Source organism: Neolamprologus multifasciatus, chromosome 2 (genome assembly GCF_963576455.1).
Source record: "Neolamprologus multifasciatus chromosome 2, fNeoMul1.2, whole genome shotgun sequence".
Classification (NCBI taxonomy): domain Eukaryota; kingdom Metazoa; phylum Chordata; class Actinopteri; order Cichliformes; family Cichlidae; genus Neolamprologus; species Neolamprologus multifasciatus.
In genome coordinates this window covers 24,059,468-24,084,675 of record NC_140440.1, presented here as the reverse complement: position 1 = coordinate 24,084,675, position 25,208 = coordinate 24,059,468, and the positions used below count along the sequence as shown (strand labels likewise).

Below are 25,208 nucleotides of genomic sequence, written 5' to 3'. Positions count from 1 at the left end.
TAACTTGTCACATGCCCCTTCTCAATGTCATATACACCAATGTGGCATAATATAAGGATGTAAATTAGTTAGCTGCAGACCAGTCTGGGTGCCCATGCTGATCTCCATCCAATTATGATGCATGTGAGCATCATAATTGGACCGTGGAGCAATCAAAGGTGGCCTGGTCTGATGATGACTTTTTCTTTTACATCATGTGGATGGATGGGTGTTTGTACTTACCTGTGGAACACCTGGCACCAGGATGCATTATGGGAAGAAGACAAGCAGAGGCAGTGTGATGCTTTGGGTAATGCTCTGCTGGGAAACCTTGGGTCCTGCCATCCATGTGGATGTTACTTATGTCATGTGGCAGGATGAATGTTATTTCTCGGTTCAACCCACTTTCGGCCTGGCGCATTAGGGGGGCGTTAGTATAAATAGTGGCCATTTGAGCGTTCCTGGATCGCTTACCTGTGATCTCCTTTTTGGTCACCTGACTTCCCTTGGTGTTGCAGAGATCATTTGCGGGTTACCCTTCTGAAGCCTTCATCATTGTAGTGCGTACATTACCTTACTTGGTGGTAAACAGTTATTGTTTTTAGGTCGTAGTTGTAGAAGCCTCCTATGAGCCACTCTGCTCATGATTCGTGACGGTGTTTACTCCGTACGCAATTCAGTTTTGTTACAATCTCTGCCTTTTATTGTTCTTTTATAGTAAATACTTATTATGCTTTGCAGGAAGTGTGGGCCTTAGTTTTACAGAACGCTACGCTAACTGACGTGCTGCTGCTTTGCTTTTACCGTCTGTTCCTGTCGCGAGGTTTCTTTTCCTGCTGCTGCCAGCCTTTTAAAGTGGACGTCGGTGTGGACAGCGGCCATATGCATGCCGGCTATGGGAATCGGCTGGCGTGCACATTGATTGACTGGATGATTAACTTATAGTCGGGCAGATGGCAAGTTGGAGCTCCATATGTTAAAGTTTTATTTAGGTTGTATGTTTGTTTTTTCCGTTGTTTTGATTTGTAGTTTGGGTTTTTGTTACGCCACTGGTGGGAGGCCATTTTTCTAGCTGCGGATCACCAGTGTGTTCCTGTGGTTGGGCTATCCCCAGCGTGTGCATATTAGTTTTGTTGTAATATATTAAAATTTTCTTTGTTTCTTTTATTCAGATGCGGAGTGCCGACGTGGAGGAGACTAGGGTGCCTTGGTGGTGGGATCCTTTGAGTGTACACACCTGTCTTTTTTTTAGTTTATTAGTGCGAGTGTGTGATAGTGTGCTGCACTTGTGTCTTGGTGTGTTTTCTCTTCTTTTTTTTTTGAGTTTGTGCGTGGCATCCCTGCCCCTCCACTGGTAAGCCTCAGCTCTGAATACCTTTTTTAAGCATATTTGTACATTGATATTCATAATTGTGCTTTTATATGTTTTAAATAATTATTAATAAATTGTCAAACTGTTTTATCATTGAACCTCGTCTCTGTACTGAGTATAACAAACCTAAGTGCCTTCTTGGTGATCAGTGTTACTTCCAGTATTCTCTGGGTGAAATTCCCAGGGTGGCGTTGTCTTTTAAACTGTGAAGAGTATTTACTTTATTCCCACCTCGTGCTGCTACACTTATATACTATGTACCTAATCATTGTTTCAGACCCTGTACACCCTTTCATGGATGGCTGTGGCCTCTTTCAGCAGAAATGGTTCAGCAAAGGTTCAAAAAGCACAGGAACGAGTTTGAGGTGCTGAATTCTCCTCCAAATTCCCCAGATCTCAATCCAATCCTTCATCTCTCTAGGATGACAAACAAGTCCAATCAACGGAGGCCCAACCTCGCAAGTTGCAGGACTTAAAGGATCTGTTGCTAACATGTTGGTGACGGATACCCCAGCACACCTTCAGGAGTCTATTGGAGTTCATGTCTCAATGGGTCAGGGCTGTGAATCAAAAGTGAGACCAGGACCATATCAGGCAGGATGTCATAATTTTATACCCGTGAGGTGTATTTGTATTTAGCGATATACATATTACTTGATTTTGCATACGAGTAAACACACTGTGTATTCCCATAGTGTAGTTTTTAGTGTGCCAGTTACACTCTAATTAAACTATGACCTTCTCCTAATTCTAAAAAAAAAATAGATGTGGCTTCTAAAATCAATGAAGCAACATATTTTTGTTAAAGAGCTAAAAAAAAATAATCTAAACCAAATCAATGTAGTGAAAAAACTGTGGTCCCAAAAGGGGCATAAATCACATTCTCCTTGGTAACAGTGTTATAATTTGACAAAACAGCACTATTACACTTGGAAATGGTTTGGTTTAACTATAAGTGACAAAGTCCTCTAAGGGGTGTAATAATTATAACATGGGTCAAAGAAGAAACTGAGGTGGCATTAACCGAACATCAGATATTAACACATAAGACTGTTGTTCATTTCCCTATTAACTCAAAGACCAACCTTAATCACGCACACCTGGCATAAACCACAATTTGGCCCATCAAACAGAAGTGCTTTAACTGGGGGGAGGTGATGTGCTGTTTCACATCAAATTCATTTTAGGCTCTGACTTTCAATTTACACTTTCCTGTGGCACTAAGGAGCCATGCACACTGGCAGGCTTTTGAGATTTTGGTGTGATTAGTGAGTGTGAGGTGCGAACGTGGTTTAATCCAGAGTGGAAAACACCAGCAACGCCAGCTGAAGCGACATACAGTCCAGAGGAAAAGCTGCATCTTTAGAGCAACGGTGTGCTCTAAAATACATAATAATGCATACGGTCCCCCTTTGGGATATTAAGCATATGTAATGCAGTGATATCAATGGCTCCTACAGCGAATCAAGTTGTTTCCAGAGGAGGAGGGCAGACATGCCTCGTTTGCTCAAGGAAACTTGGCCCGCGGCAGCGCGACTGCTGCCATGCAGAGCAGTGCAGTGACTGGTCCTTGGACAGCAAAGTGTTACATTTGCAGTATTTTAAATCTCTTTAAAGATTCAAAGGCATGTGTAGAAATGCTGAGCAGATGGCTGTTTGGGAAGGTTTGTGTGTGGTGGTCTCAGTATCAGGGGGAAGGCTGCTGTCCAAACCCCAGCCACTGATCTAATGGATGAAGTGAGTCATACCCACCTTCAATGTGAACACAACCATCTCCATCAAACACACATGGGCCAGTACAATAAGCCGCATTCATACAACAATGTTTTTCTGGTCACCTTTTTTGTTTTTGTGCACTGTTTTCTACTACGGTGCATTCACATCTGTTTCCAATGTGTCCTCCTGTCTTTTCATTAGGTCGACTCTTAACGGGCCACTGGAGTCAAGCACCTGCTTTTCAAAAAATGCAGTAAGAGTTCAACTATTGCCAAGGCCATTGTGTCAGTAAAAAGCCTCTCACGTCGATAATGAAACACTCAACGTTTAAAAAAAGAAAGAAAGAAAAGGTTTTTTGTTGTGTTTTATAAATCAAAGCAACAGTGCAGCATTTGCCTTTAATTGGAGCCATTTTAGGAGGAGTTCTTGCCATGTGCTTGGTGCCCTCACAGACTGTTTTAATTTGTGAAATCCTCAGATCATAAGACTGAATGCTGTGGTAGTTTCAAGAAGACAAAATGCTTGGTTTCACTTCTGCAATTTCACATTTCAGTAAATTAAAAACACCACTGGTAGTGAATCACTGACGAGTGGTGTAAATTGAGAAGATGATGCAGTGTAATGCAGTCGTTTGACAATCTGAGCTTTTTAAAAATGATGTTATCTGTACATAATTAAAAAAAACTAAAACCTAATTATACATATATATGAAGAAAGGGGTGAAAGATGACAGTTAAAGGAATGCAAATCCTGAAAGGTGGGCTACACCTGACTAAAATCCACAGCTGGAAGCGAAGAGTGGATGACACAGTAATGTTAATAATGGTAAAGGACATAGTAACTTTGGTATGGGGGGGATTTCCTGATTCAATTTCCATTGAGGGAGTCTAAATCATGACATTATGTAACATGTCAGGCCCTAGCTTTAAATGACCTCTGCTACTCTGACAATGGAAGCAGAAGCAAGGCGGCACTGAGAGAAAAACAAAATCTGATGTTATTCAGCATTTTAGATGCACAAAAATTTGCTACATCTTACTAAATTTTAATTTCTGGTATTGAAACATGAAGCTGTGTCATGGCTCCACTAACATGTTGTTTCAGGCCTCACTGTCAGTGGGAGGCTTGCTAAAAATGTCCTTTCAATGCATTTAACCAGATGCACAGACAGTCTTCTTCCTCCATCTGTTCTATTGTCTCGATGTTCTCTGGGATGAGGAGCGGATGCACCACCAGAGGAGATGCAGGAAATACTTTTGGCCGAGAACTTCTTCTAGCCTCTCGCACACTGTCTTCAGATTCAGGTGTGGCTCAAGACGGTGGTCGAATTAAGGTATTGCCTAATGCGAAATTCATACCCTTACAAAACATTTCCATTACGGTATAAGTTGGAGAAGTCTTCAAAAGCACACACATTGTGTTGCGTAGACATATAATCTTAATGTGTTCCTTATGCATTCATCTTTTAATCTACTAGACTGTAGCTTGTTTGATGTAGTGGAAAACTACAGTTGTCAGAGGGCTCATCGGATCTCAGACTGGTTTCCAGTCTAAAGAGGAATAGGAAGGCTTATTGATGCCTGGGTCAAGGTCTTTGTCATCTTTAACATGACTCCACACAAACAGCCACATGCTCGCTCCACACAGTCTGTCAGGCATGCTCCAGAAAGAGATGTTTTTGTTGAGCACTAAAATTTACGAGCTAAAGCCATATATTTTTAATCATTGTTGAAGAACGGTGGGAAATAAAACGGGATCTCGTAAAGATTAAAAGTAAATAATGCCCCAATAAACAGAGGTCTGTGTAAATATGTGTGTTTATAACCAACCCGGTCTCAGGGCAGCGTAAATATATTTTTAAGGGATCATATTTTGAAAGGCTGGGTAGATGTTGTCAACCCGCAGCCTTCCACTGCTGCACCGCAGTTGTGTAAAGTCCCGTGCCATATTCACATTAATCCTGTGAGGGCTACAAAAGTGAGGCAGTGAATTCTTGTGGTCTGTATTAAACAACAAAGCTATATTTAAGAAAATTCCAATTAAGCCTCTTAACATCATTAGAGTTTATGACACCGTTCAAAAGCAAACTACCTCCCAAGCAATTTAAGGCTTGTCAGAATTTGCCTTCCGGGTCCCAAATTCGAACCTCTAAATTGATTCACTCTCAAATATTCAGCTGAAAAGAATTCACAATCTCATTAGAGAAACTCAAGTGGTTTGAGGGGAACTAAACTGCTGATCAGCCAAGTTTAGGGACTTTTCAGCTACAACCATTTTGCCATTTTAATCCATTCCTTTATGTAGTTTCCCTTTCATGTGTTGATCATGTAATATAATGTCTAATATAAAGCCGGAGCAGCATTTTATTAAAGTTAATGTTCCTGAAAAGTGGAGCGTTCAGTTTGTGAAGCATTGAAGTGTGCTGGTAAGCTTTAAATGACATGACAGAATAATGTGGAATTTATAGGAGACATACAGGCTCGTGTGTTACAGTTAGAGCTGGATATTTCCTTTCATTTGTTTGCACATCGCTCCCCCAGTAACCTTGACCACAAAGGGCTCGATGACCGAGGGCAGACCCTGAGGTTATGACACAAAATACTTTTGCTATTATTACCATGTCGGTCACAGTGTACATGAGATCTAAGCCCAGGTTCAGCAACAAACCTGGCTAAGATCTCAGTTCGAGAAAAAAAGTTTCTATAAAGTCAAAAACAAAACAAAAGACACAGGAACAACAGCCAGCAGCCGTCAAACCCAATTCTGAAAATAGTGGGATACTGGGTAAGACGCAAATAAAAACAGAATGCAATGATCTGCAAACCTCATAAACTCGCAATTTATTCATAACAGAAAATAGAAAAGATATCAAATGTTAAAACTGATAAAAAGATGAAGGGGCTAAGGTTGTGGACATGAGGGCGACCAGAGCACCAGTGACCCCTATATCCATCCATGGAGTCTCTACAAGAAGGGCCAAAGCTGTCTCTACTTTCTGAGACGACTGAGGTCCTTTGCCATCTGCTCAGGATTTCTTGTGGTGTCCAGTGCCATCCTATGTGCTTTGGTGCGCTGGGGCAGCAGATTGACAGTAGCGCATATCAACAGACTCAATAAACTGATCTGCAAGGCCAGTAACGTTGTGGCTGTGAAGTCTGACTCTCTGGTAGAGGTTACTGGAACATCTCACGCTGGACAGCCACAGGAGGACATTCACCAGAAGCTACGTCCAACCTGTGGCTGGACTATTTTCACTTACATTATCTTGTTTATACTGTTGTACATTGTATTGTTTAACTTTGGAATATCTAATCTAAAACTATGCTTTGAGTGCCTTAGTTTGACTTATGAGTCTACATTTTCTATTTTTTGTGTTTAAATTTTTATGCCTGCAACAAAACAATTTACCCCCTGTGGGATTAATAAACTGCTATGAGTCAGATTTCATTTTAAGAAAAATAAGAAAATTTCAGGTCTGGTAGAATCTGATGCCAGCAACACGTCTCAGAAAACTTGGGACAAGGCAACGAAAGGCTGTAAAAGTAAGTGGTACTAAAAACAAACAGCTGGAGAACATTTTTACAACTAATTAGGTTAATTGGCAACAGGTCAGTGACACAATTAGGTATGAAAAAGAGTGTTAGTGAGGCAGATGTGCAGATGTTCACCAATTTGCAAAGAACAAAATATCCAACAGTTTCAGAATAATGTCCCAGAACATAAAATTGCAAAGAATATCTCATCGTGTATTGTCAAATATCTTCAAAAGATTCAGAAAATCCGGAGAAATCTCTGTGCGAAATGGACAAGGCTGAAAATTGGTACTGGGTGCCCGTGATCTTCGGGACCTCAGATGGCACTGCATTGAAAAGAGGGATGAAAGCACTCCGTCGTGTAAATCACTGCCTGGGTTCAAGAGCACTTCCAGAAGTCACTGCCTGTGAACCCAGTTTTCCAGGTAATGCAAAGAAATACATACGAAGCCGTACGTAAACGAAGTTAAAATGGACTGAGGCAAACTGGAAAACCGATCTGTGGTTAGAAGACTCGAATTTGAAATTGTTGTTATCAGTACTCAGTTCAAATGCCAGTATCTCTGCTATAAAGGAAAACCAGTGCCTATGGAATTGGCAGCTGACACACCTGGAAAGGCACCATCAATGCTGAAAGGCACAAGTACAAGTCATAGAGCAACATATGCTTCCATCTTTTTCAGGGAAGACCTTACATATTTCAGCAAGACAATGCCAAACCTCACATTGCCCCTATTACAACAGCATGACTTTGTAGTAGAAGAGTCCGGGTACTGAAGTGGCCTGCCAACAGTCCAGACCATTTGACCCATCATGAAAGAAAAAATACGACCAACAAGACCCAGGAGCAGCGAGCAGCTAGAATCCTATGTTAGACAAGAATGGGACAACATTCCTCTCACAAAAGTCGAGCAGCTGATCTCCTCACTTCCCAGATGACAGACAGTTATTAAAAGAAGAGTACAGTTGTAAACATGGCCCTCTCCCAACTTGTTTGAGACATATTGCTGCCATCAACAGAAAATTACCTTGTTGTTTTCTTAAAATAGTAATTGTTCTAAGTTTAAACATTTTATAAGTGTTTTATTGTGAATTTTAAAAGTGGGCTTATGTTTTTTTCCTTGGAAATCACTGCATTCTTTTTTATTGACATTTGGCACTGCATCTCAGCTTACTGGAATTGCATTTCTTTGACCATTAAGGTCCACCTGATTTGTCTCACAGTCCAAAAGAAGAGGGGCATATGGAGGAGCAGACAGCTACTGCATTACATAAATGCATATTTCCATTCAGCACTCATTTCTTTCCATTGCTCTGCAGTTTGTAGCCAGAGACAGTATGACAGACATAAGCTGCATGTAGGGTAACCTCCCTGTAACTCTAGCTTTCCTGTTTTTCTACTAGTTGCCCCTTCTCTGGCCCTCTCTTGGGGGTTAGGAGTGATACGCAGGCTGTTCTGCTGAAAATTTCCCATACAAGGCAGAAAAAAATACAGTGTTCTGCACATGTCAAAAGTCGTAGAAGCTACTTTGTTGCTCCGGTCAATGCCTAATTTATCGGCGCCTGAGCTTTAAATGTTATCAAAATAGTAAAACTCCCTCTGGGTTCACCTTATGGCTGATGATAGATGCCTATTATTTTTGTGATTTCACCACAGTTTGTGTATTCTAACCACCTCCCAAAAAAATTATCCCCGATCAAAAACATCTGAGCAAACTAAAACAGAGGCTCTAACACAAAGCAGTTTTTGTTCTCCACTGGACTGTGCACCATAAAGGACATATAAATGAAACTCCAGGGGGCACATAAGTCAGGCCTCTCCTTCCCTAGTTCTGGGTGCATGAGTCACTCGTGTCAACTGTCATAAAAGAAATTCAAGCCACGAGCAGCACCAGAGGTTCAGTAATAACGTGCTGTTCTTTTTGGTAACTAGGCCAGTTTGAAGGCCCGCAGCTCTGCTCACTGACCCTGAAATGAAGAGGCCAGAGTTTGTCGTATAACACATATCATGCCAACTAGCACATCTTTACTTTAACGGTAAAGTTTAATTAGCAAATTTAATATCGTTAACATGTTTAGTGGATGGCAGCATCAAGCAGAGACCTCTGGTGAGGAAAAATGGAAACCAGTGCCAAAAATTGCAGTTCCTGAAATTGCCACTTGAGGCTTACTCCAAAACTGAGTCAATCTCCATAAAGGATAAATAAACATGCTTACAGTTACAAAACCAAAGCATGATTTAAAGGAATCATCTGATAACATGAACAGAGAGTCAAATTTTATTTTCATTTTACTTGTATGTTACTTATCTAGCACATCTCTATGTCTATGTGAAGCTAATGCTATCAGGCTAATGCTTTTGCTAGCATTAAAGAGCAAATAACTTAGAAGTCCGCATTCCTGTCCAAATATGGTCACATTTGGCTCTATAACACCAAAATATTGACAGTCTTCAAATGACTAATAATAAAGTCTTCAAACTATGACATTGCAACCATTTGGTCACATTGCAGTTGCTGTGTTTAACGTCTATATACAGTCCATGACAAGTCTTTGTTTAAAGTCCAATGGAGAATCACATCATTCTGCTTTCAATAAAATAACAATTTTAGCACATTTTTATATATTTTACCTGTAATCTTAGCTGCCCATTTTGCTTCCTTTCCTGCTGCTATGTCCTTGTCTTTTGCCCTATTGCCTCGTTGCATGTTTTTTCCCCCACTATTTTAACCTCTTAAGCCCCAAGCCTACCTGATCTCCTGCTTTTTGCCCCCGTATCAGGGGGCGTTGGGGCTTAAGAGGTTAAAACAAAGCAGCAACATGTAGTCAGAGAAACATCTTGAGCTGAGGCATGCCCCCTGCCTCGCTGCTGACTCGGGTGGGTGTAGCTAATTACAGAGCAGGTCCTGTATTGTCCAGGTCTCCAGGGAAACAGCTTTCATCCATCCCTAGTTCCCATGGTGCAGCTTGAAGCTGAGGTGTGCGTGCTGACTCTTCTGCTAGCGACCATGCTGTTTGGGACGGATGCACTTCACTGAGCACATTTAGGCTGTTTTCTTTCCTGCTGCTTGAGATATAGCTTCAAGATCAACGAGTGAGATGCACAGCATAACAGATCAGTGATGGTGAGTCCATAAAAAATGATCGAATCAGTCACTAAATGACACAAAAATCATGGCACCCCTCTTGTTCTGTGATTCAGGTGTTTATACAGAGGTTTCTCTTACAACTGTATATTTGATACTCTACAAACAGAGAGAATGTTTCAGGAAATATGAAAACAGAAAATTATACTGGCTAGCCGGGTATCTGCATCTTATCACTGTCTCTCCAGACAAAGCAGAAAAAAAATAAACGATGTATGTGGTGAAACATTGCTCCTCGACAGATTTGCAAAACTGTGACTGTAGTTCAAACATGACGCTAAGACAAATGGGCAGCCAAAGTTTTCCTGCGATTCAGTTCATCTTGTTTTGGCTGACCCAATCAGACTTCAATGCCAAAATAAACACCTTTCTCACATAGAAGTGCAAGAATGATTTTTTTTTTGTGAGAATTACTTTTTTGTTTGTTTCTAATTGCAAAATAAGACAGATGAATGATGAACTTTCTAAACTTCAGAGTGAAAGCAAAGGACCGCTTTGATTTATTCAAAGTAAACTCATGGTTTTGAACAAAAATATTTGGAGAAACTGATGAAATCTTGATATATACAATTTAGCTACTCATATCTTGTGTTTTTGTAGATTTCATGAGTAACGTGTGGATTTTTTTCCCCCCCTGTACAAAATATTTTTGATTTTCTTTTCTCTAAATCATATAAAGGTGGCCAGCATCTGACATTCAAATGTAGCTGTTAATTCAACTGTCATCAAAATCTAGCAAAGCTGGAATGTGCTGAACTGGACACTAGCTGCTATCCGCAGGCCCAACTCCAAAGACAAACTGCATGTCAGACATCAAAGACGACTGCCGTGGAAAGGCACGCACCAGCGGGAACTCTGTAAGAGGATATCATGTCCAGGACCTTGTGAGATGTTACAATGTACAGTATGCGGTTAAAATGTTCAGGTAAACAACAGGGCCCAGTAACAGGTAAAGACTGCAGCTCTGGAATTTGTTCTTATTTTAACCAGGAGAGGAAAGACAAAGCTGTGGGTGCCAGAAAACCCCAATGCGTAAACTCTTATTTGAAGCAGGAAAACCGAGTCAATTTCACAGACGCTCTGTTCACCTATAACACTTCTACAGTGCTGAGTGCTTCCGCCCATCTGTTCCCCTTTTCCTGTTCTCCCTCTGCAGCCAATGGGTCAATCACCAGCCACACCCTTTATCGTAACCCCCCTCCCCTTCTAGCATCATTTGGTGGGCTTTTTTGGACTTGTTATTTTTCTTATCTCTCCTTAAAGCAACCCTTCTTTCCTTTCCTACTCCCTGACCCTCTTTTTCTCTCCCTCGCTCTCTCTTCATGACATCGTTCATGTGACACGTGTGGGAAACTTCTACAGGGCCACTGCTTCAGACAGGACACTGATATACTGAGAGTGCTGGATGACAGGGCTATTTTTGGAGCTTGTAAATATGAGAACTTCCTTTCCTAAAGTATATCTAATATCCCAGGGGATTAGCAACAACAAGAGACATAATTACTGTGTGTCTGTTATCAATTAGAGCGCAGCTTCTTCTGCTTTTCTCTATGTTTTATTGATAAGACAGAGCTCCACAGTACCAGCCCTTTTCCAAGGCTAGCCTACAAGTTGCACAACAAAATCCTTTTGTCTGTATGATAGCATTTTCAGGCACTTCCACGTATTATGCAGTGTTACACTTAGGTCATAGAGAGACGTAAAGTCCATCATCACAGGGTGAAAGTGAGGCTCAAGTCGTGTTGATGTTTTTGTGACTGCCAAGACTCATCCATGAGACATTACACCACAGTGCACCAACAACGAATGCATACTTCAGGGTGAAAGGCAGGATTATAGCTTGTTGGTGGGCAGACAGCTGTGGACATCAAGGACAAGCGATCCTTATTATAGTTTTTTTTTTTAAGTCTGCTTGGACTCCACCTCGACGAGGTATGCATCCATGTTGGTGCATTGTTGTGTAGCGCTTTGCAAAAAAAGCAGATCTATGATGTTTTTCTCCTTTCTGCAGCTCTCACAATCCAAGTTTAGACTCAATCATTTTTTTACGTTTTGCCAACACCTTGACTCATGAGCGTGCAAGTATAAATGCAAACCCCTTCTACAGTGTAGGCCCTTTAACGCAGTACTTGAAATTAGGCTTTCACCCCAAGATTTATGGAGCCATCCCAGCACACGGTTCAGAAGGCAGCCAAACCTTCTCCCCTGTTTGGAAGTGAAGAGACAAGACAAGGAGCAAAATAAAGTGGAAAGATAATTGAATTTGACCTTTGGAGGAGGAAGCTGAGGCTGCGATAAGGGAGATCTGGGGTTCGTTGCCAGTGTTTTAACAGAAAACAGACCACACAGCATGAGAGCCGGGAACTGCTCTGAACAGCCGCAAACGGGTTAGCTCTAATCAACTGACTGGACCTATTTATAAAATTGAAATCAGTATTAAAAATGTATGGCGACTGCTTACAGCGTGACTTCCCATCAATGAAGATGATTAATAGGTGATATATATGCACCGAATATAACTGCCGAAATGATAATGCCTTTCATATTCTTTCTTCTTTTGCCTCTCTCTGTCACAGGCGCACGCACAGCCGAGCGGTCATAAATAACGTCAGCCCTGCTTAATGTTTAACTGAATCCCTCTTTGCCACCCAAGAGCTTTGTTATGAATGAGGGAAATGAACAAGTTCACACAAAGGACATTCTTATTTTGATATTCATATAAAATGCAGGCAATCTGTAAAACATACAGCATGCAACCTAAACATGCATGAGATCTGAAGACAACAAATCAAATTCTGCTCTTTTTTTTCTACAATCACTTCTCTCCTCCGCCTCATTGTAATTTGAAACACCAGCCTGGCCGATGCTATCTGGTCTTCTGCTGATTTAAATGCTTTAAAAGTACCATTAGTCCTATAAAGAGAAACCCTCTTGTTCTGTGAAGCTTTTAAATATAGGAAAAACCCCATGAGCGGTCACTAGACAGTCACATTTGTTGCCTGAAGCAAAAAGACATAAGGATCTACTTGCACTACATTACAGAATAAGCATGCAGCTGCTTCATAGAATGAACAATGGATGCTTAAATAGAAACAAGTGTTTCTGTCCAGTGCTGCGACTTAATCCAGGGAAAGACTCTGATGAAAGATGTAGTTCAGCTTGTCCACAAAAGTCCAATGAAGTCATACTTCGACTTGCCAGTTCAATCCTGAAGTGCTGATCCCTCTAATAGGGTTCCTCCATAGAGCGATATCGATATGATACAATGGCACCACCTAGCGGCGCATATGCGCATTTCTAAAACGCATTCCTCTGCGATCATAGCAAGTACAGAATGTTTATATGTACGTGATTAAAGTGAAAAAAGATGCCAATGTCTATTGAAAATAAAATAAATAAAAAAAACTGTGTAGATGTATAGAGGCATAAATAAATACAGGAAAAAGGAAGAAACAATAGTGGGACCAAAAATTTGAAAACACAGTCAGTTTGTATATTTTCCTTGCTTCGAGATTACATTAGTTCTCCACCAGTCACTTCCTTGTCTGTTCTCACAAGCTTTTTTGTGTGTTTCTCATCAGCCCCTCGGGGGTGTTGGGGAAGCTATGAAGTGGCCTCTTTTAACCTCTCTCAGCCCACATGGACCTCAATATAGCAACAATATGAGCAACAGGCATTTCCTGTCTGTCTGAAAAAGCAAATACAGAAGTTTGGTTTGATTAGGGTGTGGGGGAAAACGGCTAAGACACTGGAGAAGGGTTTCAGCTACAAAATGTGTTGTTTTTTTGTTTTATGTGAAAGTACAAAGTTTAACGTTAAAAGTATATGAAAAAGAGCCAGAAAACATGACTGGAATTTATATTATTGTGGGACAATTGCGTGTGGTGCTATGAATAACCCTGCATTCATTAAGGCTCCATTGTACGGTGGTTTATACATTCACCTAACACATGAAACATTCCTAGTATGATCCCAGTAGGAGACACAAATGGTTGTGTCAGGAAGGTCATGTGGTCTAAAGACCTGCCAAATCAAAACATGCTGGTGAACAGAGGCGTGTCCAAAAGAGAGGCGTGGGGAGGACCAGTGCCACCTAACCCATAACTGATGCCCTCCACCAAAGATATGATAAATGAAATAAAGCACTACTTATACCTAAAGTACTGCTATTATATCTTACAATTAAACACCATTCGATGAGCACATGGATAGGGCCAGTAGGGATGTAACTGAGTACATTTATTCAGGTTGAATATTCTTCTACTTTAACTAAGTAGTTCCATGTTATTCTGCTTTTACTCCAATATATTTCAGATGCAGTTTTTCCTCTTTGTACTCAATATTATTTAGTTTAACACTTTAGTTGCCTATTATTTTGTAAATTAATTGTATTATTATAGCTAAAGCTACAACAATTATATAATAACAGCAATAATGATCCAGTTATATCATGAATAAGATTATGAAAAGTGTCATTCAACATAAGGAGTACTAGTTTTTAGGCCCACCTAAAAACTCTAATCAAAATTCAAGAGAAAGTGATACATTTCCTTGAAATTTTTGTTGAATATACATATAAAACAGCAGGTTTTTGAATGAAAATTCTTAATGCTATCCAGTCATACACAAACAGATAAGGCCAACGTGTGACCCACCTGCCACTGGGACACAAACTTCATTATGGTTCAGTAAATTTAGGTCAGAGTACTATCACAATCTTACTTCCTCCTATTATCGGTTTAAATTTACTTTTTTATATAAATAAATGTATATAAATATGCAACTGTTCAAACTTGTGAGTAACTTCAAACTGAATTTCTGTTACTACTGTTGCCCACCTGCAGTACCCTCACATCACACCAGGGGCACTGGCCCACACTTTGGCAGTACTAATAATAATCATCACATTGTCACATAATAACCACTTTGTCCTGGTTCTGTAACAAGAACCAGAGCCACAGATGAGTCTGTAAGTCATGTCAAGCCAGTTTCTACACCAAATTCCTTTGCAGAACCTCTGCTGTGCTCTTGAACTCCCCTGTGACACCCCATTCCAAAAATCTTGAAAACGCCCCTGCTCATGGCTAAGGGAGCAGCCACAGATGTTTTTTGGGGGTTTTTTGTTTGTTTTTTTTTAACTAAGATTTAACAGATTGAAATGATACACACAGAGAAATAAAGTGTAAAGCTTACCCTCTGTGCTGCAGCTCAGCTTCTTTTCTCTGCTGGAGAGGGGCAAACCAAACAAGCCAGAGGGAATGCTCAAGTTTGAAGAGTGGTTATTTCCCATGTTGTCTCCCCCAGAAAACAACACTTCACATTTATCACTACAGAGCTTCTCTTGTCGTGTACAGTCTCTGCAGACTGGCGGGATAGTGAAAGTCTGCTTCTTTTATTGCTAAAACCATCCCGCCAGAAATTTGAAGGGAGTAAACACAGCCACGTGGCTTTAGCTGTCTCTTTATTTGGTCCAATAAAATCCCAGCCGGGAAGGGAAGGACGTTAGCACGTGCGGAAGGTGTGTGAGTATGCGCGCGCGGACCGTTAGCGATACACACGTGGTGGGGAGGCTTTTTTTTTCTTCTTCTATTTTTTTTCTTTTGCAGCCCAAACGGCAGTTTCTAAAAGAGGGAAGTGGGCGTGCGCAGTAACCCCGACCTTGAAAGGTGGGCGCGTGTTAATGTTTGGAGGGAAAATTATTTGTTTTCAAAAGCAGCTCTGCCAAAGGGCAAATAATGGAAAACTACATGTTAGAAGTGTTCTAGTTCGGCTGGTTTTGCTATGATACTGGACTTCAAGTTTGTTTAATCCTTTGTTAAACACAGCTGCCATGGTGAGGGATTTTTAAATATGTAAAAGCAGAATAAATGAGAAGTAAATGCTAAAATTTGAGCTTAATTGTCAATGTTGTCAGTAACTCCTGCCAAGGTAAAGAAGGCCTAGTAAGTAGGTAGAGGCTACAAGGACCCCAACAGCATTTATCGTCAAACCTGAAAGCCATGTATTTCTAGCTCACGGGTTTCTGTTAGCTAAGCGAACTGTTTTTCCTGTATTACTTTTTTTTTTTTTTTGGGGGGGGGGGGGGGGGGCTATAGCTGAGGAGGGAGCTATTCCACTAACTGGAAGGTTGGTGGTTTTATTCCTGGCTGCTGCAGTCTGCATGCCAAAGTATCCTTGGGCAAGATACTGACTGGTGAAGGAGGTATGTTTTATAAAAGGCTTTAAGTGCTCAAGTAAAAAGTGCTATATAAGAACAAGTCCATTTACAATTTACTTTTTTCATCAATAAATCAGTGAGCAGATAGTCAATACATTATTTTTTCCATCAAACTTTGTTTATATATCGTATGAACAAGCTGCTGAGCTCCAGTAATGTCACTGCTGACCTCTCAGTTTGAAGAACACCAGCTGACCTACTTCTTCTCCAAAGAGTCCTTACATAGTTTGAAGTTGTGCTTTGGGCTGGTGTCCTGCTATGGAAATAAACTGGGTCCTATCAAGCGACAGACACATGGTATGACACTGTGCCGCGAAATGGACTGACTGCCTTCTGTTGTATATCATTCTGCATCCTGTTATTGTTTTGCCAGTGTGTTTTTCTTTTCTTTCTATTAGGGGAAGTTCACTGACATCTGGGTGAGGTCATCTGTATGAAGTTGTGGGTCTAAATAAGTGGGGCTCTATTTGGCCCAAACTTCCTTGTTCCTATCTTAACTGTTTCCATTTTATTTTATTTTTTCTGGTTTTATATTGCTTTTGTTTTTATAATATATAGTATTTTATTAGAGTTAAAAAGTATTTTAAATTATTTTTGTTAAACTGTTAGCAACACAGAAAATGATGACTCTAAGTCAGGGTGGTAAAACACAAGGCCCAGCATAGACAGCTTTGGAAAACGTGAATGAGTGCACAGATGTTTTACCTTTAACTGTATTTCCATAGGTTTTACAGCTTTTCCTATTGAGAACGATCTTGTCATTCATACTACACCAAAGTACCTAATAGATAAACAACAGTTTACTTATTTGCTATAGCAGTATTTATCTATCCTGTAGAAAAACTGAAAAGTACTATTAAAACAATTTTTATATATAATAAAGAGGAATAAATGTGTAATTAAACAACTTTACACTGACAGAAAGAGGATTTTTGCTGGTTTGGCCCACTTAAAATTAAAGTGGGCTGTATGCGGCTCACAATGTAACATTACACCCCTGAGGTTACTGAAAAACATCAAAAACTTAGCTTTGCCTTTCTGCCTTTCAATTCAGTTCAGTTCAATTCAATCCAATTCAGTGTTATTTATAATGCCCCATCACAACTGCAGTAGCCTCAAGGCGCTTTATATTGTAAGGTAACGTTCCTACAATAATACAGAGAAAACCCCAACAATTAGACAATCCCCTAAAGTGTGGTAAAGAAAAACTTTCCTTTAACAGGAAGAAATCTCCCGCAGAACCAGGCTCGTGGAGGGGCAGCCATCTGCCGTATCTGGTTGGTAGTGATGGCAGGAAGACGGGACAAATCTATCATTAAGGTAGGGTTATCACTTGAGTTAGACTTCCAAGGGCTTATGAATCTGCCAGCTGTTCCACATCTCGTGGCAAATATCATTTCTCAAACTAAAGATTCTAATATATTTTTCCTATTAATCAGTTTTCCACCAGACTCTCTGATATTTTTTTCTATTGTAGTTAAGCAAAGATTTCTCCGTTCTATTTCCCGTTATAAAGTATTATACATCACTCTGTTATATCTTTATATTTTGGTAGATTTTTGTATTGGATTGCCTATAGTAATACTTATAACATACTGATAACTTGCTAAACTTGCCATTAGGACACAGGAGTGATTCCTACTAAAAGTGTATACATGTGTAAATGATACCAATTATAAATAATCCATGTTTTCAAAATTCCTAATCAATTTGGTGGGGTTTTTATTTAGAAAATGCTACTATTCCAAACATTGGAATAGCAGCATATTAGGCTTCTATTTAATCTTCTGTGTTGTTACCTTTTCCTATTTTAACCTTAAGATATCAATGTTTCATTTCTAGTTGATCATTAACTCTACCCAATACAGATTGCTGAAGTGGTCACATTGCTCTTCATCAGCAGTCTTACAGCACAGTTACTCATTAACTGCTCAAAAGTCTACAGTTTGAACGGAAATGTCTTGAGTTGGACCTATAGCAGTTCAGTCTGTCTCTTGCTTTATCCAGCTTACTTCAGCACTTTCTGTCTATGGGACTCAGGGGTATTTTCCGAATTTTAACTTCAATTTGAATAATAAAAGTAAAAATTTAAAAAATTGCATAATGACAATGATGTCAGATTAGTGTGAATCCTCAGGTTAGACTCATGAATGCCGTATCTGTGTTAGACAGTGGGTTATTTTCTACACCCACACTGATCATTTTAAAACCTCTGTGGTCCCTTGGAAACCTCAGCCTTTCAGATCATGTGGGATGATTAAGTCAAAATGAAATATGACTTTTATGCTGAAGGCAAAAACTCGTACGCTCCTACTTTCTGTTTAGTCCAGTTACAGGTTGCGTGTCTTAGTGGTGAAACACGCAGTGTTTTCCTCAAGATGGCGCTCACACCCAATGAGCACACACTCAGTGAGAATCCAAACTCCTTTTGAGTATCCTTTCATTTCATTTGTGTGACAAGCCCCTCTGCATCTTCTCTGGACTTGTGTTTTAACATACTTTTTGTCCACTTCCTTTAGTCAACTATTACAGACTAATTCCTGAATACACAAATTCACGAACGTCGTTGAACAGACGATCCCACCGATGACAAAAGACAGCTTTTAACAGGTCATCAGTGAATAAGAGGACATGTTAATACAACGCAAAGATCATGTGTCCATCTGCAACCACTTTCAAACATGCTCGTGTGATGTGGGAACACATGATTGAAAAAATAAGCTTAACAATGACTGGAAAGCATAACTGTAACTGCAAATAATGTATAGGAAGAAAGCTGATATTTGGATTTAGAGGAATTGCTGTACTGCTCCTACACAATACCGTCACACACAGGTTGCCTTTAAAGTTGGCATGCTTCTTGTTGTGTCTGAACTTTTAGGTTGCTCATTAAAAGACTAAGATCAACTGTTAGGACAAAGCTGAACACATTTTGACCCGTTTACAGCACTCTGTATGACCTCACATGAAGTATTGTCACTTGACTTGGAACTGAAAATCAGTTTCTTATTCCTCCAGCAAACTGCATCATCAGTTAAGTTTTCATAGTTCAGTCATGTGGGACCTTCTACAGCTTTTGTATGCATGAGAGGGCCGGGGTTTAGATTCAGTGAGTACCATATTCTGCCCAAATGCTCAAAGCTTTATTTATCTTTCCAATACTTGCACACGTTTTTAAGCAAAGACTTGTTTTCATCAGATTTCTCATTGTTTGCCAATGTGTAAAGACTCAAAAGGCCTCAAAATTCTCTTAAGTCTCATCTGAAATATGGGCATACTTTTAACAGGCAAACACATCTGCGTGCACCTCTGAGATCCTTATCTACACCTACATGTTCTTTGGGTGTGACATCATCCACCCAGAGTGCAGTCAGCGTAGAAGACAGGATGCCGAGCATTCCTTGAATAACCAACACAGGATCTCATTTCTGCTTGTGAACACAGACCTGACGACGCTTCAGTGAGTGGAAAAATACAGCCTCTGTTCAGTGCCTGTGGGGTGAATGAGGGTGGAATGATGGGTGCCTTCCTCCTGCCTGCGTTTGATGAGTTTTTGTGCTAATAAGTGCTTAAAAGTTAGCAGATATGCAGATTTGGTTTTCTTTATTTATTTTTCTGGACAGGGGGACTTTAAAATGAGGCAATGTTTTGACCCTCGTTTATTCCATATAATTGTTTTATTATAATAAAAAATCCTGCATACATCTTTTACTTCTCTTATCTGACATTCTAGGAGGGTCAGTTAAAGGAAGGGGAGTCCTGCTGACTTCAGTGCAGCTATACATAATGTCCTTAAATTCTTTAAGTTAGTGTTTGGTTATCATGCCAGGAATCTGACCTTATCTCCTCTCCTGTCACGCAACAGCCGCTTGTCTGGCCTCTATGATGTGGAATGTCACGGATGCTGGAAGTTTAAAAAAGCATAGCAGCTTTTACAACATAAATCACCCTCTTGCTGGGTCTTTCTGTCCATTAAGTGACTTTTGAAGCAGTTTCTTTTTTTTCTTCAGTTTGGCACATTGGCCTCTTTTATGCGGCCTTTCCTCGACAGTGTCTCGGTAAAAGATTTGACCCAGCAGATGGGGCCTGTGGCCGCTGACGTAAAGATTAGAGCAAGGCATTACAATGCCTCAGACACAGGATGTTTCAGAGGCCGCCCCGTCATAGTCGCAATCCTCTTACTGATTTACTGCAGGTGCATACTATGCAGTGACATCAATGTGTGGAGTAAATCTTCTCACTTGGGATTTTGTGAGCGTGCCGGCTGTTACAAAGACATACTCGCAAAATCCAGTTTAAAGGTGTGATGAGAGTGAGAAGTGTAATTACTCACGTTACAGACTCCTGACACACTAAAAGTCACTTCTAAAGATGTGGGTAAGGTTGTGGTTTCCAGTATCCTCACTCTGTGGCATGTCTGTGTCCCCAAACATGAAAAATGGTGATTAGATGAATAATATTATTTTTGTCATAGCAGTTTGAAAAGTTCAGGTATTTGATTGGTCTTAATACATGTATTTACTTCCTTTTTACACAAGTTACAATGTACTCTACAAAGCACTAAAAAACAGCAGGGTAGCTGGTGGACTCCAAAGAGAAGTGCTTGGATATCTCAAAGTCCCCCTAATGTTCCAGCATTTCTCTGTTCCTCCTTTTGCTCTTGGGCGTCCTCTGTGGTCACCTTCTCTTCAACAAAGCACGCCACAGCAATATTCAATCCAGTTCAGTTCAGTATTATTAATGACACAACAAATCTCAAATCACAACAACAGTCACCTCAAGGCGTTTTATATTGTAAGGGAAAGACCGAACAATAATACAGAGAAAACACCAACAATCAGACAACCCCATATGAGCAAACACTTGGTGAGAGTGGGAAGGGAAAACTTCCCTTTAACAGGAAGAAACCTCTCTAAAATCTGCTGTGACTGGTGGGGGGTGAGGGGAGGAAGAAAGGACAAAAGACACACTGTGGAAGAGAGCCACGGTTTAATAATAGCTAATGACTCAAAGCAGAGTGGTGTATAAACGCAGAGAGTGAAGAAAGGTGAGTGAAGAAGAAACGCTTGGCGGAAAGCCCCTAGCAGTTTAGGGCTATTGCAGTGTAACTAAGGCAGGGTTCAGGATCACCTGACCCAGCCCTAACTATAAGCTTTATCAGAAAGGGAAGTTGTAAGCCTGATCTTAGAAGTAGAGAGTGTCTGTCTCCTGAATCCAAACTAGCTGGTTCCAAAGAAAAGGGTCCTGAGGGTTGAAGGCTCTGCCTCACATTTTACTTTTAAATATCCTAAGAACCACAAAATAAGTCTTAAATAAGTCTGAGAACAATGTGCTCTATGTGGGAGATATGGTACTATGAGGTCTCTAAAATGGTTTAATATATTCAGCACAAATTTGGTATATATTCAGATTTAATGGGTAGCAAATGAAGGGAAGCCAATATCAAGAACCTTAATTTTCTTTTATATGCCTTCAACACAAGATCTGTGATTGGGACGCCTGAGTTATTTAGTTACCTTATTTTATTATTCTTGAAATTACAAAACAAATGTGTGCTTTGTGGTCAAGCAAAACCTTATCTAGAGCAAATGGTAAACCTTCTCATTCTCCAGTACCAGCTATCAATGAACAACATTTCCCAGTGACATTAACATGACAGTTAACCTGTGTGTCACCAAAACAAACTTTTATTTCTTCGGTTGGCTTCTATAGAAGCAGCCCAGCAAACCAGCAAATGATGCTGTGAGGGTAGAGGGTACTACTTGACTGAATCTCCAAAAGTTGATTCTGTTCATCTGGACGTAGTGTTTTGTGGGAGAAACGTTTCATCACTCATCCAAGTGACTTCTTCAGTCTCAGCTCACTGCAGGTTTCCCCAGTCTTACAGCAGCACATCAAGAAGGCCCTGAGTAAATGTAGTTATGCCAATTGAACTTTTGTCAAAGCTGGGAAGGCACCTAAAGAAAGCTCCAGCCGATCCAGGAGAGAAGGAAACCTGTAGTGATCCCGTATGTGTCAGGAGTATCGGAGCAGTTGAGACGCATTTTTTCTAAACACCGGGTCTCTGTGGCTTTTAAACCCCAAAACATGCTGCACCAAATATTGGTCCACCCCAAGGATCAGGTCCCCCGACACAAACAGAGTAACATAGTGTACGCTGTTAAGTGCCAGGAGGATTGCCAGGATTTATACATCGGGGAAACCAAACAACCCTGGGCGAAGAGGATGGCACAACACAGAAGAGCTACCTCGTCAGGCCAGGGCTCTGCAGTCTATTTACACCTACAGGCCATTGGACACTCTTTCAAGGATGAGGATGTACACATCCTGGACAGGGAGGAACGCAGGTTTGAGCGAAGAGTCAAGGAGGCAATTTACATGAAAAGGGAAAGACCATCTCTGAATCGAGGAAGGGGCCTAAGGGTACATCTTTCGCCATTTTACAATGCTGTGATTGCAGAACTGACCTCCCAGCCCATTGTTCCTTCAGTGGGTTTCAGTCATTATGCAAATGTACTGTTTATAAGATTTGGGGAAACCTGCAGTCAGCTGAGACTGAAGAAGTCACTTGGATGAGTGACGAAACGTTTCTCCTACAAAACGTTACGTCCAGATGAACAGAATCAACTTTTGGAGTTTTACTTACCTGGATGATTGAGCATGCATCAAGACGATACTTGACAGAATTTAAAGGTTTGTATGATAAGACATTAACCAATAGGTTACTCACTCAGATAGGCTTGCTGCAAAGACTTCACTGTCATTTATTAAAGGTATGAATACACTCATACGCTCATAAGTGGTGTGGAAGCAACAGTCAAGTCTCACTGATGTGATCTGCTCTGACTGATGTAATAGGGAGGGCTGGGATTCTGTGTCTTCTTGAACATGGCAGCTGTGTCTGACAAATTACATAACTACTTTTTTCTCTTTTTTTCTTGGGATTGTGATAATTAAAACGACTTTGAAGGTGAGTCAGAGCCCAGCTGCTAAATGGGAGAGTCAACTGGCAAGTTAGTGGAAATTGCAAATGACGTTATGGCTGGTTCTGTCCAACTGATGCCGAGCTAAAACCAGAGGGTGTGAAAAGAAAATGAAGACGATAGTCAAGATGGCGCTTTTCATTCTTATACGAATTGTGTCGTTTTGAAAGCTCCTTTAAATTGTCTCGCTCTCACATTTGAATCATCGCTCTCACCCACACTCAAAAGTCACAGCGCTTTAATGTCCCTGACCTTGCAGTTGACTGGGGCCTTGCTTCCCCCACTCTCCAGAGATCTGCATCAGATCACACACAACGACTCACACACATGCAAAAATACACGCTCCTGCCTGCCTCCCACATTACAACGGCAACTCTAACGATGCAAAAGCGGGGGGTGGAGGGCTGGTTGGAGGAGATGTGTGTGTGTGTGTGTGGTGTGGAGGTGATTGTGGGATGGGGGGAGAGGGCAGGGGGCTCACATATGTCTCCCCCCTCTCAAAAAAAAACCCAACGCTTTCCTGACGGTGGTGGTGTGGTAATGAATGAGCCTTTGATCGCAGAGCCATCACGTCACTGGTAATGGTTGTTGTCAGAGACTACATTTGCATTGCTGTTAGATAAGACATCAGTGCACACTCCCCTGAAACCTGGGCTTCAATGAATACAGACAGTGAGTTTTTATCAAAAGCTTCAGGGGGCTCATCGTTATCGTCATAATCACCATCATCACCTCCACAGGAAGTTTGTCTCCTTTTTCTCACACCCCAGCCGTGGGTCACAGCCAATGTTTTGGCTAATTTGCAAACCAAACATATTCCTTTCCCTTTCATGGCTATCTTAGTCCCCACCTCCTCATTTGAGTTTGAGGCAGGGGATACAAGGGCTGTGCTTGACTGAGCCCTGAATGCTCTTTAGTTGTCACACTTTTCCCAAACGCCTTGCAGCTGCTCCTATTGTGGCAGCAGAGGGAGGTGCTCCTTAGCTGATTCTTTGAGCCTCCTGCTGTTGCCCCGGCCTCAGAGGGGTTCATAGACGGGGAGCGTGGCCTGAACAATGGCTGACGCCATGACATCATGCTTCTTATTTTGGTCGAATCCTTATGCAGATATAAGATAGAGGATTCCATCACATGGAACAAAACAGGGAAGGGTGGTAGAAAAATAATTTGAACACGGCAGTTGACCACTTCCCATCAGCTTTGTTTAGGTGGAATATAAATGTTCCTCTTCTACTGTTCTTTTCATCCAAAATAAAGTAGTTTCACACTATGAAAAACAAACTTATGTACAGCTAAAAAAAGTCACTTTATAATGACAATTTTTATTTTAGGTTAGGTTTTTTAAAGCAAAGATATTTAACTCTTGATTTGTTGAAATTTTAATGGACTAAATGATTTGAGAGAAATAAATGAAAACGATAACACACAAACACACGTGTAGAGTTTGATTTTCTAGACTGGGAAACTGGCTCTTTCATACATAAGCAAACATGTTTATAAATGAGTTATAAACTCATTGGATACTTTATGAGGTACACACTGCTAGTAGTGGGTTTGACATCCTTTTTGTCTTCAGAACTGCCTTAATTTTTGTTGGCATAGATTTATCAAAGTGCAGGAAGCATTCCTCTGAGATTTTGCTCCATACAGGCATGATAGCATCACAGTTTGTATCTATGATACAAATCTCTTGTTCCACCATCATTCCAAAGGTGCTTTATTGGACTCCGTGAATGTGGAGGGCATTTGAGTGCAGTAAACTCTGTGTCATGAGTTGAACTTGTTTACATGGCTGTAAGAAGCCATCAGAAGATGTGTGGATGGCTCCCTATATAGATAGTCATAACCATAAATAACTAAAAAAAATAGGGATTTTAAATAATACAATGAAAAGGTTTTGTCAGAGGGCCAAAGATGAGTGCACTGTGATCATTATGGGATGGGGATGGTCAGTACTTAGGTAGGTTGGGAGCCCAAAGTGGGCCGAGAAAATCTCTGCAACACCCCAAAACCACCAAGGCAGGATGGATCCATGTCTTCATGTTGTTTACTACCAACTGAGTTGCTGCCATGTGTTTAGCTGATGAGATATTCGCATTGGGCAGTTCAGGTGTACCTAACATAGAGGCCGAGGAGTGTGTATTTTTCTGTTGAATTGATATTCCCTGCATTAGTGACCTTTATTGTTATGATTCACATTATGGAAGAGATGAGTGTTAAATGATGGGGGGGAAGAAAAGAAAATGCAACACTGCAACCATG

The 25,208-nt window shown here is 40.7% G+C and overlaps 1 protein-coding gene across 2 annotated transcripts in view; it reads right to left on the bottom strand.

Annotated features, from left to right (window-relative positions):
- neurl1b (neuralized E3 ubiquitin protein ligase 1B) overlaps positions 1 to 15,307 on the bottom strand; it is a 37,367-nt gene extending 22,060 nt beyond the window's left edge. For both annotated transcript variants that reach the window (XM_085182567.1, XM_085182575.1), the window contains exon 1: positions 14,940 to 15,307. In XM_085182567.1, the coding sequence (XP_085038693.1) occupies positions 14,940 to 15,036 (97 nt within the window). In that variant the 5' untranslated portion in view covers positions 15,037 to 15,307. The remainder of the gene's footprint in view (positions 1 to 14,939) is intronic.
- Between the last annotated feature and the right edge of the window lie 9,901 nt (positions 15,308 to 25,208).